Consider the following 17,727-nt stretch of genomic DNA (forward strand, 5'->3'; position numbering starts at 1 on the left):
CCGCAGCCCAATCCCTGGACGACATTGGTGTGACACCCACAGTGTTTAAGAACATGAGCTCTGAAGTCAGGCAGCTGTGAGCTGAAACCCCAGCTCTCCGACCGTGTGCTGTGCCATCTTCGGCAAGTTCCTTCGCCTCTCTGTTCCTTGGTTTTCTCATCTATAAAATGGAAATAAAAGTATGCACTTGAGAGGAATGTTTTCTCCTGTAAATGAGAGAATTCCTGTGAGGTGGCCTGTGCGGTGCCCGGTGTACAGCGGTACTAACCGTGGTAGCCGCTGTGCGGTGCCCGGTGTACAGCGGTACTAACCGTGGTAGCCGCTGTGCGGTGCCCGGTGTACAGCGGTACTAACCGTGGTAGCCGCTGTCCTTTTTCCCTCCTCTCCCTTCTCCCCACTGTCCGTCCCCTTCCTCCTCTCCTCTTCTCCTCAGTACTGTCACCTTAGTATTCTAATACGACCCTCTGACAGCAAGTAACAATGCCTGAGTATGAGGTTTTAAATATCAGAGGTTTGCTTTTCTCAGAAAATAAGATGTTGCAAAGTCTGGGGAACTGGAGCTGTACAGCGATGTCAGGCCAGGATCTGCTCCTTTCGGGCTGCCTTGGTCTTCCTGCCATGGCCACAGACATGCTGCCCCAGCCCCTGCACCTCGAGCACGGCACCCACTGTAGTCGGGGAAGCATTATTTTCAGAAGGTCCCTCGCCTCCATTCCCACTGGCCAGGAGTGGGGTGCAGGCCGTGCCCTAGCTCTAGGAAGGGTGGGCAAAGGTGAGTGCGGCTTTTTCGCCTCCACAGTGGTAGGCAGGCTCTGCTGGCCGGGGCTAGGGTTGGAGAGTGGCTTTTGGATAGGCCGCTTCCAGTGTCTTCTATTGATGAAGCTATTTGTTTGGATTCAGAGTTCACGTTGGCTTCATCTGCCGATGTTCTGGTCAGAATACTTGAAGAGGGAACATCTAATATGTGCCCATAACACTCCCCACGCCTCTCCAGGCCCCCAGCGAGCTCACTTAAGCAAACGCTCTGGAGTAGCGCGAAAGGAGTGCTTTGCTCATGACTCAGACTTCCTAGTGGGAAGTGTGCGGGGCAGGGAGATACCTCCTCAAGTGGCGGAGAAGCAACACAGGAACTTTGAGCCGCCAGGACGACATACGGGGGAGAAGTAAGGGCTTGCCGTAAGGGAGAAATACTGATTGGGGAGGATTTTCTGGTGTTGAGGGGAGACTACATTCGTAGGGATCTGTACTGATGGTGCTAGGCAGGAAATGGTAGTTCTGTAATCTAGAAGCAGTCCCTGTTGAGGAGTGAGGCCGGGGAAGGTAAGATAAAGGTCCCAGCTTGCCCAGGGTTTAGACAAGTCAACAAGAGTGTTGCACAAGACCCTAATTAGCAGTGATCTCGACTCTAGAAACCTTTCAAGTGTGAAGCAAGAGAGGAAACTAAATGGAACAGGAAAAGAAAAAAACGATAGTAGCCTCACGTGAAAGCTGTGAATAGGGACTTCCAGGTTCCAATGTAGGGTTTTTCACCTCCCTAAACTTAGGTATTTGATAGGCTTTATGATAAAGAATAAAAAAAAGCCCACAGAGAAAAACAAGTTTCTTTTTTAAAAAGTAATAGGAAACCCCTTCAGCAGAAGCCCGCAGCGCGCTCACCTGTGCTACCGGCCGTCGGCCAGAGGAGCATGCGGCATTGACCACGTCATGGTCCCTGCGCATCCATCACCTGGAATGGTAACATGTTAGGGGCACAGCAACCCCTGGAAGTCAAAGTGTGCTCATTGGTAGTGGGCTCACGGAAGGTTCCGTGAAGATGATAGAGCAAACGTGAGACAGGGCAAGCTACGTGGGCGAATGACAGAGTCTGAGCCACAGTAACACACAGGGAAGAATCCTGTAAACAGGATAGGATTCAGAATTGTAAGTAAGCCCTGAAGTTAATTGCTCTTCTAACTTGCTTGAGAATAATCTAGAAATGAGGGTGCCCTGGAGCATTTTTTTTTCCTCCAAAATTTTTATCCAAAATTTCAAAAGAGCATGGGGTGTTTTCATTTGGATAAGATGAATGACTGTAATTTATGGATTTGAAAGAAACGAAACTAGATGAATGCATTATTGAACACAATTTTGTGGGATCCTTCGTAAAGTCTAACAGTGCTTGAGTCTCTGTGCATAACGAGTAGCCAGAGAAGAAGCCAGAAGCCAGGTACAAGTGTAGGAACAGAGGGACCTGGTGTAGAGAGGCCCCAGGGTTTTTGATGGACCTCGACCAAGGCCTGCCCAGGCATCTGAAATGTACAGGTGGGGCGTTAGAACGTGTCCAGAGCGCCTTTAGTCTTGACTGGAAAGGTAGTGGGAATCTTCTCCTTCACTTAACAGAAGTAAGATCCTTGAAATTCTAATGCATGAAGGAAGATCACATCTACTCAGTACTTGCCCTCTTCCCAGGAGAGAAATAGCTCAGCTTTGGTCTTTTGTTAAAGTGCTTTGCTTTCCAGTTAACGATGAAGCTGTTTTCATATGCTCACTGGGGAGAAGACCAGAAACTTGGACATCCTAAATTAGGTTGCCATCTTGGCCACCTCTCTGAACCCCATCCAGATGTATCAGTGTGAAATGAAGTGTGATCAGGAAGGCCTGGAGCTCCACCGTGGGAGCCCATGGTTCATGTTTGATGGAAGGAAGCAGCTTCCCTGTAAGGAGTGCAGCTCCCAGCTGGGGCGACACGTGCCCTGCCCTGCACAGCTGCGCTCCTCTGTCTCCTCTGTGGTCTCGGTGGGTGTTCTGGTGTTGGGCTTTGCTTGTGGTTTTATAAGCATAAATCTTGAGATGGAGACTAGCTGAGGAGAACATTGCCTTGGGCAGACGTCTTGGCCGTTCATTCGCTCTCAGGCCGCCCCCTCTGGGGATGCTCTGGGTGCCCCCAGAGTCTCCATTTGCAGGCTTGGAGACAGGGCTGTGGGGCTGGCGGTCTCACCGGTACATGGTGTTCACTGCTTTTGGTCACATGGCCTGTCTGCTGGATGGCCTCTTGATAGGGAACTTTCATAGCTAATGTCACTAGAATTACATTTTTATGAAACCAGAGAAAGTGATTGATTTTATTATACCTTCACATCTCCCGTTTTTATTATTAAACAAAAATGGTCTGGGGTGTGAGGGTGATCTGGCTATGACATCTGCCACCTCACTGATCACCAGGGGAGATCTGGCTGGTGAGGCGGGTGTCCCCCTGCCCTGTCCCCGCTCCATGTGTGTCCCTCCCAAGGGCTGCTCGCTGCATCCAGGAGGGTGAGTGTTCCCGAAAGTGGATAGTCTTTGGTCAGGAGCATGCCAGTGCCTGTGCTTTCCTGCCGGAGCCCCCACACAGACCGTCAGGGTCCCTTTGTGGAAAGAAAGGAGGACAGTCAAACTTGGAGCTTCTGTGCGTGGCTGTCTGCCTTTCTGAAAAGGAAAACAACACCAACAAGGTCTAGAGCTGCATTCTCCAGTGTGGTAGCCAGTCACCACATGCCACCATTGAAATTACTTAAAGTTTGTTAAAAGAATGTAAAAGTAAATTAAAATTCCATGCAGTGTCCACATCATGGCTGCTGGCTGCTGTACCGGACAGCACAGACAGACCTGCTGGACGTTCTGCAAGTGCTGATAAAGATGTACCTTTACGTGAGCCTTAAATCTGATTACCTCACTTCATCTGTGAGTTTGAGAGCTCTGCAATTTGATAATAGCCAAAAATAAAGTGAGAGCCGGTATCTGTATAGTTCTTTAGAATTTACAGAGCTCTCTGACACAAATTGTCGTTTCTTCTTTAAATCTTTAAGCCCAGTGAAGTAGATGGGACCAGTGGTATTATTGTCCTTATATTGTGTTTGGGGAGTGATTTGCTTATGTTGGGACTTCTGTTGAGGTCTGTGACAGTCTTTTAGTTCCTAATGTAATAGAACACTCTTTATTCGGTTAATATCCTTATAAAACTTCACTTTCCATAAAAAGTTTTAGAAAAAACATTTATGGTAAACATCATCTATCCTAGTTATCCAGATAACTTTATCCTAAGTTAGGGTTGGAACTCGGAGGAAAATAATACTTCACTATTCCTTTTTGAATTTTTAAGGCAAATAATACACATGCGATTGGTCCCAGTTTAATGGTGTTTTACTTTATAAAAGTGTAGGCCTGACTTTTGGCTTGTGGACAAAAACAAAGATGCTCATGGAATAGAAAGGAATTGGAGTAATTATGCATAAAAATAAAAAGTTATTAAAGAGAACAGTTGTAACACACACGATCACCGGCATATTTTGCTTCAAACTGAGCCTGCCTCCTCCAAGTTACTGTGCTGATACTGTCAGAGCTTCGCAGATGGGACAGGCTTCTCCCTCCTGTGCTCTTCACGCTCTTTAGAGAAGGGAGCCCGTCTCCCTTGGCACAACCGGGAAAGAGGGCCTGCTGATGAGTACTCAAGGAGCAGAAATGATGAAGTATTAAGGAAAAGTAGTAAATTGTAAGTTACTTTACTCTAGGCAAATATAAAACTTCTAGGGCAATATTTTCTAGAAGTGAAAACAAAAGAAGAAATTAAAATAAGAACTCTGGCGTTTGAGTTCATATTTATATTAAACATGTATGTCTGTGTATATCTGTAATATTAAACTGGTGTTATTTTTCTCAAAGAAGAGAAAATCTCTCTAAACATTTGAAAAATTCCCATTCTGGGCAGTTTGTCTCTGTGTCTCCTAAATGAGCTAAGCATCTGCGCTCAGCTGTGCCCTGTCATGAGGCCTGCTGGGGCGGGGGTGGGGGGAGGTGGGCGGCGGGCAGCAGAGCAGGCCAGAGCGCTGAGCAGCTCCCACACTGGAAGCCCCCACTCTCAGCATATGGAGGGGAGTGGAATCAATGTTTATGGAAACAAACCTAATTAATGATTCGAGCTCTCCTGGTGAAGCTATGTCTATGTGTACTAATTACTCTGCCCTCATCTGCTTGCCTCAGTTTTGCAAACTGACTGATCCAGACTTTTCAGCCTATGTTCAGCTACGCTTTAAAAAGTCACCATTCTGCTGAGCCTCAGAGTTCCCAGTTCTGTAGCAGCTCCCGATTTGAATTCATGGAGAAGCATTGAATTCTCTTGCCCTTGCCTAGCTGGATACTGTGTGTTCATGTATTTAGGCATTTAAAGCATCAGAGGCTAAACTGGCTGCTCTGGTCTCCCTAGAGTACGGTAACCACCTCCTGCAACCTTCCTTTACGGAGTACGTACTCCCCTGGTGGTGTAGTCCCAACCATATGTCTCAAGATGGTGATACGTGCCCAGCCTGGGGGTGGAGAGGGTGGAGGGCCGTAGAATGGTCCGAGAAGTTCAGGGAATGAACACACTGGGCTGCCCCCCTTGCCCATCCTCAGTGCACATTATCGTATTAACTGGCCCAGAGAGGTTCTACTCGATATAGGTACTTACTGGACTTTGCCACCAGGATGCCATTTCCTTGGGGAAGACCTATTAGATGGAGATGGCTGTCCTGTGGCGTGGGTTCGGACTCTTTGAGAAACCATTCAGGGCTTAGAGCTTGTACTCTGGGGTCTCCAGTTGCCATCTCGTAAACAAGAGACAAATTACACTGCACAAAAGCCCTGTGAAACCATGCCCAGGTTTATGTCTGTCACTGGGATACTTCAGCCCAGTGCATTTAGGCGTGTGCAATCCCTTCTCCACAGTGGCTTCCTCATGGCAGGCCATCCCTCTCTACGTATTTAGGACCTGGCTGTGTTTTTTCAGGTGAATATAATCAGTACCCTTTCTAGATATTTGAAGAAGTTATAAGTTACTTTTATTACAGGCATATATAAAACTTCTCGAATGTTTCTCTTTATTCATATTTGAGAAAGGTTTTCAATGATTGGTGTTTAATGCAGTCAGAGAAAAGGAGGGAAACCGAGATCACTCAGGCTCACCTGTTTGACATTTCTGGAATGCTCCACACAAGAAATCCCTAGAAATATGTGTGTCGTCCCACATGCACGCATGCGGAGGGGAAAGGTATAAGGCAGCCTTGTTCCTACTTCTCCGGGCCTGAAGGTGTTCGGAGGGCGCCGTAGCGAGGATATCCCCGGCGCTCGTGGTGGCTGAAGCATCAGCTGCTATCACAGGACGCAGAATGCCCTGCGAATTCCTTTCAAGCCCTGAGGTCTGCATAGAGATATTTTTCCGAGCCAGTACGTTAATGATAAAAGGATTTTTATAAACAAATTATTACTTGAGTGACTTGCCTGTTTTAAGTTCCTAAAAAAAGTCATAAGTAACTGGTGGGTGATTCTCCTATGTATTTTAAGAGAATCCTAGCACGTTTCCTGTCTAGCAGGTCCTCACCCAATTTCGAATAATCACCCTCTGCATTCCTTGGTAAACGTAGAAAGATGCCAGGGAATTAGAGTAAGTGAGGTGAAGCCCAGGGAAACGTGTCCATGCCTACTTGGCTTAATTGAATTAGCATCTTTAATGGGGTCTTCTGCCGCTTGCCTTTGCCACTTACCTGCGGTGGGTACTGATAGGGTCTCCCTGGAAGTCTGGCAGTGATTTCTCCACTCGATGAATCCCAGGGCTGCGGCACTGGCAGGGGCCGAAAACTGAGGAGAGGTTGGAATGACAGTCCTCAGCCAGGACTGCAGCTGAGACGTTTCCCTTCTCGTTTATGTGCAAAGTGGGAAGGACCTCTGGGTCAGTCCACCACCTCCCTCAGCCTTCTCGTGGGCTCGGAGGGCACGGCGGAGGACTTTGGGTGGCCTTCGTTTGGGCCTGCCGCTCTTCCTGTGTTCAGGTAAACGATCTCAGATACTCGGGCTTCTGCTAGCATCTCCGTGTTAGAGGAAAGCGGGAAGGCTGGGTGGAGCTCCTGGCTGGGGCCGAGGCACAGGGCGGCCGGGCCTCCATGTCCCCCACAGCTCGTGGCGCAGGCTGGTTGGCATCAGTGGGTCAGAGGAGGGCTGGGGAGTTAACCAGGAGGCCCAAAACAGAACTCAGGGCGGGGTGGCCCCAGGCGTGCTGCTCCGTGTGGGCCTCCGAGTGACCTGGGGTTGTCATTTCAGACAGCAGGTCTTTGGGCCCAGCCCCGCTCCTGCTAGAATGTGAGCTCGGGGTGAAGTCCAGCTGTGGTCTGAGGGCTCACCTCAGTACTGGCTGCGGTGGAGACTCAACCCTGCTGCTTTCTTGGACTCTCTCTCAATGACCCTAATTTCAAAACCATGTTTAAAAAATATGTACTTCTCAATATAAATTGCCATTGATAGAAGTAATCTTTTTTTTTTTTTTTTTTTTTAATCTTCCAAGTACATGAGCAACGTGGATTCGTGGTGTAAAGCCTGTGGTGAGGTAGACCTTCCCTCCGAGCTGCAGGATCTGGAGGACGCCATCCATCACCATCAGGGGATATATGAGCACATCACTCTTGCTTATTCCGAGGTGAGCCGGCAGTTCCACTCCGTTCAACTTGAGATGCGAGGCAACAGTCTTATGTCCTCGTCCCAGGAGCTGGGGAGAAAGAAGACAGTTTTGTTTAGCCCAGACATGGCTTGTAGATTTTGTGTTAACATGCAGTTTGGTTGTGGCTTTTGAATGATGTGTGTGTCCTGGGACGGGGTTGTGGGGCTCCTGTAAAACGGGGTGGTCGGCCATGAGCTCGTTTCCCCTGCCCCTGTGATGTTTGTGGATTTCCTCTGGAGTTGCTTATGTTTTCACCTGATAAAGTGAAATTCCAACTTTCTGGACTGCATGTACTTTAAAAATAGGTGTTTTCACCTGCTATTCCATCTAGTTGAACCCAGTTTAATTTTCCTGAATGAAACTTTGTAGAAGGAGGGAAACCTGATATTGCCTCGTGTTCTAGATCAAAAAGAACACATTGTCTTTAAAAAAATTTTTTTTTTTTAAGATTTGATTATTTGGGGGAGAAAGCACACAAGCAGTGGGAGGGACAGGGAGAGGGAATCTCAAGCCGACTCCCCTGCTGAGTGCAAAGCCCAATATTGGTCTCGATCTTGTAATTCTGAGATCATGACCTAAGCCAAAACCAAGAGTGCTCAACCAACTAAGCCAGCCCGGCATCCCAAAAACCACATACTGGTTGAAGCTACTAGCTGCTTTAGAAATCTAAGTATAGCATTTTTTTTTTATTTTAATGTAAATTATTTCTTTACCCTGTCTTATTTTCTGCCCCCTTTCTCTGGGCGTGTTTTTTTTTTTTTTTTAAAGTTGTTATTTATTTATTAGAAAGAGGTCGTACACACACAGCAGGAGCAGGGCAGAGGGAGAGGGAGAGAGAGAATCTGAAGCAGGTTCCACGCCCAGCACAGAGCCCGATGCGGGCTCGATCTCACTACTCTGAGATCATGACCTGAACTTAAACCAAGAGTTGGACGCTTAACCGACTGAGCCACCTATGCACCCCTGGGCCTGGCTTTTTTGTGAGGACTTTATGGGATCACTTATTGCATGTTCACAACTCTGGGGCATGTGTCCTTGTTGGCTGTGCTGTTACAAATGAGGAGACCGAGGCTCAGAGATCAAGCGACTTGTGCCAGGTCAGCCCCTGGAAGCGGTGGAGCAGAGACACAAACCCGGGCAGGCCGGCTCCATGCTCCCAGCCGCCACCCTGCTGCCTCCAGGGTGGGCACAGCTGGTGCAGAGAGCCTGACGTGTGCCCGCCATCATCCATGGTGTGGTCATCAGGCCGGTGAGACCAGTCTGCCTTTCTGACTCCCGTTAAATTCCCGGAGGGGGTTGCGGGTGCATGCTTGTCTTCAGCGAGGTGTCCCCCGCTCTCCCTTCATCGTGGGCGTCTGCAGCCGTGTATGCAGAGATGAAAGATCGCCGGAGACTCGAGTAAGAAATACGCAAAACCCTGTAGAGGGCAGGGCACAGAGAGGATGCTCGGTTTACCCATGTCTTCTTTGACCAGAACTACCGACACTGGTCAGAATCACAGGGAAGAAACTGGCCATCGGCTTTTCAGTCTGGCACTTCCTGCTTCACCAAGTGGCTGCCAGTCTCCTGTCCTTGGGCCCTGGTCTCCTGATCCCTTAGCATCCTTGGGTGAATTGAACAGATGTACGGAATGGTTGTGATATTTGCTTCAGAATGTGGTCATACCTCCTGCCCTGAAGGTTAAAATCTACATGATTATTTCCCTGGCTACCTTTATTTTTTTTTAATTGTTTTTATTAACATATAATGTAGTATTTGCCCCAGGGGTACAGGTCTGTATATCATCAGGCTCACAGATTTCACCACACTCACCATAGCACATAGCCTCCCCTATATCCATAACCCAACCACCCTCTCCCTCCCTCCCCACCCCCAGCAACCCTCAGTTTGTTTTGTGAGCTTAAGAGTCTCTTATGGTTTTTCTCCCTCCCGATCCCATCTTGTTTCATTTTTTTCTGGCTACCTTTTTATCCAAAAGATCTCCCACTCTGTGTGTGTGTGTGTGTGTGTGTGTGTGTGAGAGTATTGCTTTATTTTGTCCCTGGAATTTAAAAGGAGTCCTCCGTATTATGCTTCTTAATTTTGTACCCAACCCAATGTACTTTAGTTAATTTAATAATCTAATTTATCAGGAACTATATAAATATTAGTGATAGCCTTTTTAATTTTGTGTGCTTGCTTATTTATTTATTTAATTTTTAGAGTGGAAAGGAGGAGCAGAGGGAAGGGGAAAGAGAGACTCTTAAACAGGTTCCATGCCCAGTGTGGAGCCAGATGTGGGGCTCGATTGCACGACCCCAAAATCATGACCTGAGCTGAAATCAGGAGTCAGACACTCAACCAACTGAGCCTCCCAGGTGTCCAGTGATAGCTTTTTTTTTTCTTTTCTTTTTTTAAGATTTTATTTATTTGACAGAGAGAGATCACAAGTAGACATAGAGGCAGGCAGGGAGCCGGGGAATTATGCTCTCTGCTGAGCAGAGAGCCTGATGTAGGGCTTGATCCCAGGACCCTGAGATCATGGCCTGAGCTGAAGGCAGAGGCTTAACCCACTGAGCCACCTAGGCTCCCCGAGTGATAGTTTTTTTAAACAGTAAAATGGAAAGTTGAACAGATCTATAATTTTTTTCATTGCGTTAGTTCTTGAGGATTATTGTGAGTTCCAAAAAAAAAAATACTAATTTCTTTCTCCCTAGCGTACCATCTCAAGGCATTGATTTTTGACCTGTAATCAGGAAAGTGAGTGTTTCCCGCCGTGTAACTGGGCTTTCACTCATCTACATATTAGTGATTTTCTTGGGAACTGTGTTTGGATTGCTCTGATAGGTTACAGACCCCTGTGGGGCTGAATAGTTCGCTATTAAGGTGCTTTGTAACCAGGCTCCGGTCTTAGAGGACACAACTTATGTTGGAGTCAGCCTGACCTGACCAGTGTCATTCTCTGGCTACCTTGGCCAGTTCAGTCTGCCTGGTGTCCTTGTGCTTCTGGCAAAGTACATGATTCTGGCACACTGCCTTCTATAGGAATGGGGCATCTTGACGTGGGAGCTTCTTTTTACCTACTGTACAGTTTCATGGGAGTTTGTCTTGGTACAAAGTCTTAAATAATTTGATGGCAAGTAAACTGCTTTTCAGGCTGAGGGATTAAACCACAATTTTTCGCCTAAAAACATGTTTGCAGCTGAGCTATAAACTCAAGGAAACAGTAACTTCACCGTGAAATGAACAGAAAAGCCTTCCAATAGAACAGAACAAACTTTTTTCTTTTTAATTAGTGTTTGAAATAGTTTCAGGCTATAGAAGAGTGTTAGAATGGAACAGAGAGCTCCCATGTTCTCTTACCCAGATTTCTCAGTTTTTCACATTTTCCCCCATTTGTTCCATCACTCCTCCCCTCCCTGCTCTCTGGAGTAGGCAAACGAGCTATGTGGCAACACAGCCGTCCTTCCCCCAGACCCAGGGCTGTTTCCCAGGATGCTGTCAACAGCATGTGTCACACTTGGTGGACTCATCTCATTGGGTTCGTTTTACGGTGGAGCATTGTTTAGTCTTTGTGACAGGGTTTGGGAACAAAGCACCTTCGGTCTCTAGGATGACCCTCAGCCTCCTGCCCACCCAGGCAGTTTTCCTCCTGTGCTGATAAAAGCCCAGTGTCCCAGCAGGGTCACAGGATGCTGACCCCTCTTGCGCCACTGGTGTTGTTGACCTTACCCCTCGGTGAGGTTGGTGTCTGCAAGGTTTCTCCGGTGCAAAGTAGTCATTAAAAAGATTTGGTGTTGAAGAGCATTTTGTGGGAGATACACTGACCAGTGTTTCTCATCAGACTGCACCTGCCTCCACCCCTCTAAGCTACCACTGCTGAGGCCGCCTGGTGGCCAGTGTTCCTCCTCCACTTACTATGTGCTCTGCTACTGTGAGAAAGAACTGTATTGTCTGTCTTTCCTACTTAATCATCATTTCAGTGTGAACGTATGGTATATTTATTGGGGTTATAATCCGATACTCTATTTTGATGCGTAAACTGTCCTCATTTAGGGAGCAGGAGCCCCTTTTTGTGTGTGATTTTGGGTCAGCTTTTGGTTTTTCTAATGCCCTACCATTATTGGAGCACACCTTTACTTTCCGGTAGAACGTTCTCAGGCTCACTCCGTTCTTTCCGGGCCTCATCCCTGGGACCCACCATCTCACTGAGGAGCTGTAGGAGTTGGGCTGTGTGGGATTTAGAGACTAAGATGGGGGCGCTCGGGAGCGCCTGTTTGCTTGTGGGGCATCTGTGCACAGTTGGGAAACCCTTGCGCACGGCTGTGTCCCTGCACTCCCTTGCACGCTCGTGCCCACCCCACCCGGGACTGCTGCTGGATCGCACCGCGTCTGTGGTCAGGACCTGCATGTCCATACCGGTGCTTCCGTCCCTAATCCAGCGCGGTGGGGCTCTTTCCAGCCTTTCCCTTTCTGTGTTTACAAATTCCTTCTCAGACCATGGGAAGCCGGGCTCCCTTTACCCCCAGATGCATTCGCCGATTGTTCAGGGAGCGTATTTTCTCCATCCGCCCCATCTTCTAGCCACTTGGTCTGCGTTCTCTGTATGTGTCTGCCCCCTCCCGACTCCTCGGGGCCTTAGAAGGCCCTGCAGGGGACACCTGTGTTGGCGCCCCCATCTCCCCGCCTAGACCCTGGGAGCCATTTCCTCTACGCCAGGAGGGAGGGAGCGGAGAGGAAAGGAAGCACTCCTTCTGATTTTGAAGTGATTTTTCCTCTCCTGAATCAGTGGCGTTCTAACTGCAGGGTGCCACGCTTCGGAGATGCAGAGTCGCTGTCCGTGTTTAAGGGATGTCCGTACCGGTGGGGGTCCCTGCCGCGAGGCTTACCCACCCCACGCCGGAGCCGGTCCTCACCCTGGTTTGAAGGGTTGCGGTGCCCCCAGGAGGCTGTCCTCCCAGGGCCACTCTGAGACCCTGCATGGGCGCGGGGTCCTCGAGGGGCAGGGACGCGGAGAGCGGGACTTCACCCTTCCCTTCTCTTCTCCTCTCACGTTCCCCTTCTCCTCCCGGAACTTTGTTCTTTAAACCGTGTCTGCAGTTTCCATTCTCTGGTGACACCGGTTTGCTGTGGGAAATCTTCCCAGCTTTTTTTTTTTTTCCAAGTCGCAAACCCCTGCTTCTCGGTGTTGCCTCGAGCCCCGGCCCGTGGTGTCGCTGTTTGTGATTCGGCGGCGAGAGCGTGCGTCTGCCCCGTGGACTTGCACTTGCCTCCCTTGCCAGGGTCGGGGCTGATCCTGGCTGCCGAGGTCGATCACAGGAGAGTGAAGCCACAGACTCGTCTGGGGAAGCTATACTTTCAGAAACAGCATGTAGAGCATTCATTTCTAACACTGTTTTTGAGCAAACAAACTCATCAGCCACTTTCCCCACAAACTAAACTCCTGCGGAGGACTTTTAGCTCAGGAAGCCCGCGTGGCCCCGCACGCGGAACACGGCGGGCCGGAGTCGGGCGGGCGTGTCCGCACACCTGCCCACGGTCCTCGCCGCTGCAGCCGCGGCCACCGAGTCCTGGAGCGGGAGGACGGGAGGTGGCACGGCGGCCCGGGCTGCTCTGATCTGCAGTGACGTCAGGGTTTCGTTTCTGTACCAGCTTCTCCGTGTAGCAGATGTGCCGGCGACATCCTGCGCAGCTCTGGAGGTGACTGGTTTGCTGCCCATGAAGCCTGTGGGCCTCCTTCCGTGAGGCACTGCGTGCGTGGGTGACGGCACGATTAGTGTCCGCGGCATGTAAGGAAAGCAGCAAACTGAGTCACGTGGATAGTCCGCTCACTAAAACCCCTCGTCTTTGGTGTACGTGGAAGCTCGGTGGCCTTGCCATACAGGAACTTCTGTAAACCGCTTGTTCCAAAGCCTCATTAAGTAATGCAGCGTTGCTCTGGCTCAGGGGCTGGGGTCAGCGTTTGGCGCGGTATCAGAGGTGCCAGACCGCGCAGCAATCTCTGCACACCCGCAACCTGGAAGCCGTGCAAGGGCTTGAAATAGGAAAGAGTAGAAAATGGCGGGCCCAGGTGGAATCTGCCACATAGCCAGTTCTCCGCATGGACCTGATGTAACTAACTGGGCTGCTGCAGCCGTTTCCTGTTTCCATCTTCTCTTGGTTTTACCTTTCGGAGAATCCCGGGGAGAGGGAGCAGAGAGTCAGACATGGTTGGAGGATCTGGTTGTGAGTAAGAAACCCAATAGCAGAAAGATCAAGAAACCTACCACTAGAGAACTTGGCCGGGAAAAAGAACCATCATCAGAGGGGAGCCGGGAAATCTGAAGGCAAAAATGTTGCTTTTCTCTCCGGGTAGCCTCCCTGATGCGTGGGAAAGTGCTGCTGCCAGGTCAGCGCCTTCCAGAACGTCATTGGCCTCTGTTATTGGTAGGACCTTCTTAGTGTAGCTGTCTTCTGCCAGGTTTAACCTCCTAATCCAGGGAGGAGGTGTTCCTGTTGGGCTGAGGACCATCGACCACAGCTTCAGAACGTGCGGACTCATCGTCACTCCTTCCTGTCACATTAGAACTTGGATTTCAGAATCATTTCAGCACGAGCTAGAAAGGCTAGTGGTGGCCGTGGAGCCACTCCCAGGCTTCACGTGGAGGGGTGTGCTCTGCAGGCCAAGCCCTGCCAAAAAAAAAAAAAAAAAGTCAAAACAAAAATGGTGGTTTGAGTTGATGCAAATGGTGCAACTTGTTTCCTGAAAGTTTCGAAGAAGGACTGGTGTTTCTTCACTGCATGCTAAGTGTCGTCATTTCTCATCATGCCTTTATAGATTTTGTGTGTTTTGCTTGCTTGTTTGGGTTCTATCTGGGGACTAACATTCCCTAGCACCTTCAGGTCTGCACCGCCACATTTGGACCTAATTGACGTATTGTAGGTCATATGTGGTCTTTGGGAGGTGGCAGTTTTTGCAGCCCTAAGCAATAATGTCCAGGTGCTATTCCCTTTCCGTAGATCAGAGCAGCCTTCTTACTTTGTGCACGTGAGGAAGACTCCTAGTGGAGTCTCTTAGCTCTAATCTGATTTACAGGAAATGTGGAGCACCACATTGATTTACAGGAAATGTGGAGTACCCGAAGTAAGAATAGGCAGGTCTCTGTGGGGTGCGGTGGAACACACAGGAATCCAGAGATCCCCAATTTTACAAATCTTATGTGGAGTTTGATTAAAAGCAAATACTCAAGGGGTGTCTGGGTGGCTTGGTTGGTTAAGTGCCTGCCTTTGGTGCAGGTCATAATCTCCGGGTCCTGGGATCGAGCCCCGTGTTGGGCTCCCTCTTTAGCAGGGAGCCTGCTTCCTTCCTTCTTGCTCTGCCTTTCTCCTTGTCCTTGCTTGTATGCTCTCTCTCTCAAATAAATACAATCTTAAAAAAAAAGAAAAGAAAAGAAAAGAAATTCGAGGATCAGACCATTATTCTGGATTTTTAACACTTAAGAATTTTCATTTGTCCTAACTGATTTAGTTACTAGAACATGTTAGTTCATACACCTATAGAACATTATTAGTCTTTGTAAAATGCAATTTGCAGTATCTGTGAAGTCCTCGAGCACTGTATTCCAAGCAAAACAAAGAGCAGAACCTGAAAAAAATGGGTTAGTTTGATTTCTTCAAAAATTCTAGAAGTCCTGTTATTTGTTAATAAAGGTTGATCTTTTTCTTGCGCTATTATCCCTTTGTGGGACAGGGTTGAACTGCCTGAAAGCTAGAAAATTATTTTTAGACAAAACATATAACTTCAGTAAATTAACTCACCTGGTTCAATGATTAAGAAATCTAGAACTGCCTCACATACTATAAATGTAGCCTATTTGTTTCAGTACTTAAACTATATAGTAATATTTTGGCTGCTGTATACTTTAGAGTGTCTTTCATTATTTCTCTTCTGGTTATTTTGTACCATTTAAAAGTCTTTATTTCTTTGCTATAGAATGGTAGCCTTCATAAATATGTAGCATATTTTTTCCTTACATAATACTACTGTACTAATGAAGGCAGACGTTTTACTGCAAGTCACTAAAATAGAAGTGATATCCTTTATGGGCTTGCATAGCTTCTTTTCAATTGACACATCTACAAAAGCTGTACTGAGTGGGGCGTCTGGTTGGCTCCGTTGGTTAAGCATCTGTCTTTGGCTCAGGCCATGATCTCGGGGTCCTAGGATTAGCCCCACGTTGAGCACCACCTTGGGCTCCCTGCTCAGCGGGGATCCTGCTTCTCCCTCTGCCCCACCCTCCCACTGGTCGTGTTCTTTCTCTCTTGCACATGCTCTCTCCCGAATAAGTAGATAAAATCTTTGAAACAAAAATGAAAAAAAAAAAAAAAAGCTGCACAGGGACAGAATTGTGTGTAGAAATGCTACAGTGTGACAGAAATGCTACAGTGAGCATGTGCCCGAGTCGCGCGCTGTGTGCCTCTGGTCTCAGTGGGCGTAAGCGATGTTCTCTTGCCTGGAATCCGTCTGCCACCGACAGCACCAGCGGTCACACTGACACTGGCACCTCAGTCCCTGCCTAGGAATTCCCAGAAGGCGGGGTTCTACTTGTAAGTTGTCTTATGTTGAGGTATTTGTGTGTTCACGTTCTGTGTGTGAACTCAGCTGTTTCCCACCACCCATCCGTCATGAGCCAGCGTGTTCTTCTAAACCTGATAATGGTATCTGCTCCAGAGCTCTGCTACATATTGTAGAGACCCCCAAGGGAAGACAGATTCATTGGAATATTCTTGCTCGGATTATTTATTTATTCATAGTAGAACATTTATGGTGTCTCCCGAATGCCTGAGGGCACCTGCTGAGGCCTGAGAATTTTGTATTTCTAGTGTATGTTGTAAAACAGTGGCTTAAGATAAGGTTGCTTTCTGCCAGTGTAGAAGTCCCAAGGCTGGCATTCAGGGCTGGTGCAGTAGCTCTGTTAGTAAGAGATCTCTGGATACAGTTGTCTTTTGCCCTTTTAGCAGGGAGGCTGCCATTCTTAAGGCTGCCTCAGCGGTATTAATAGCTGCCAAAGCTCCATTCGTCTTCACCAAGTTCTTGGGAGCAGGGAGGGGAAAGAGGCAAGAGGGGCTGAGCATACACCACCCCCAAATGTCTTTCCTGGAAGCCCCCTCGACATTTTTAATTTCTGTGTGTTGGCTACTCTTGCTTGTAAGTGAGGTTGGGAAATGCAATTTTATACTGGGCAATTGCCAACCCTGGCGATCAGGGTTTGGCTGTCAAGGAGGGGCCAGTGGACTTCAAGGAGGTAACTGCCTCCTCTGCCATACCTCTGATCTATATCCTTCTAACACATATTCACCAAATTGTATGCTCTGTAGGTTTCTTGACTTATGTTTGTTATAAGGAGTAAAACTTAGAGGAAATATTTCTAGGAATTCTTACTAGGCTCTATAGAATGTGAAGTGTGTGACTTGGACACTGATTTCTTTTTTTTTTTTTTAAAGATTTTATTTATTTATTTGACACAGAGATCACAAGTAGGCAGAGAGAGAGGGAGAGAGGAAAGCAGGCTCCCTGCTGAGCAGAGAGCCCGATGCGGGGCTTGATTCCAGGACCCTGGGATCATGACCTGAGCTGAAGGCAGAGGCTTTAATCCTTTGAGACACCCAGGCACTCCAGGGCACTGATTTTCAATCCTAAGAGAAGCTACACCCCTCAATGATTAACAAAACATTTTCTGATGCCTGCTATAAAAAAATGTATGAATAATCTATCTTCACCTAAAATTTATGTGTGTACACATATGTAAATCACATATGCTACAGTATAAATTAGAGACAAAGGTGATTTATAATAAAATGTGTTCCTATAAATGCCTAAAGACATGCACAAAAGAAGGAAAAAATAGGTATTAAGATCTTTATCTACGTTGGCCATAGATCAAAAAACCATTGCGAATATAGCAAGTGCAGATTGGACATGAGTTATATTGGTGACTCCGATAGAGAGAATGGCATTATCATGCTGCTAATTTGAAATGGTAAGCAGCTCTTACAAATTTCAAAAGAAAACCAGGCACTGCCTTGCTTTGATGAACATGGTAATCGCATTCCTGGAAAAATCAGTGTATGTTAGAGTAGCCAAAAAAAAAAGAAGAAGTAGAAGGAAGGACCTACACGCGTATATGCTAAATAGAGCCCAGCTCAGACAGTTGAGCAGGAAAGATCTTCATTTCGAGGTAATATCCTGGCTCTCTGGATCCTTCCCCACGAGTCCCTTCCCAGATCCA

The 17,727-nt window shown here is 47.8% G+C and overlaps 1 protein-coding gene across 3 annotated transcripts in view; it reads left to right on the top strand.

Annotated features, from left to right (window-relative positions):
* The window catches only part of TRIO (trio Rho guanine nucleotide exchange factor), a 224,991-nt gene that overhangs the window by 25,650 nt on the left and 181,614 nt on the right, over positions 1-17,727 (top strand). For all 3 annotated transcript variants that reach the window (XM_013060766.1, XM_013060767.2, XM_045082027.1), the window contains exon 7: positions 7,328-7,459. In XM_013060766.1, coding sequence (XP_012916220.1) covers positions 7,328-7,459 — 132 coding nt within the window. The remainder of the gene's footprint in view (positions 1-7,327; positions 7,460-17,727) is intronic.

Source organism: Mustela putorius, unplaced genomic scaffold (assembly GCF_011764305.1).
Source record: "Mustela putorius furo isolate JIRA1106 unplaced genomic scaffold, ASM1176430v1.1 tig00000589_pilon_pilon_pilon, whole genome shotgun sequence".
In the NCBI taxonomy this organism is placed as follows: domain Eukaryota; kingdom Metazoa; phylum Chordata; class Mammalia; order Carnivora; family Mustelidae; genus Mustela; species Mustela putorius.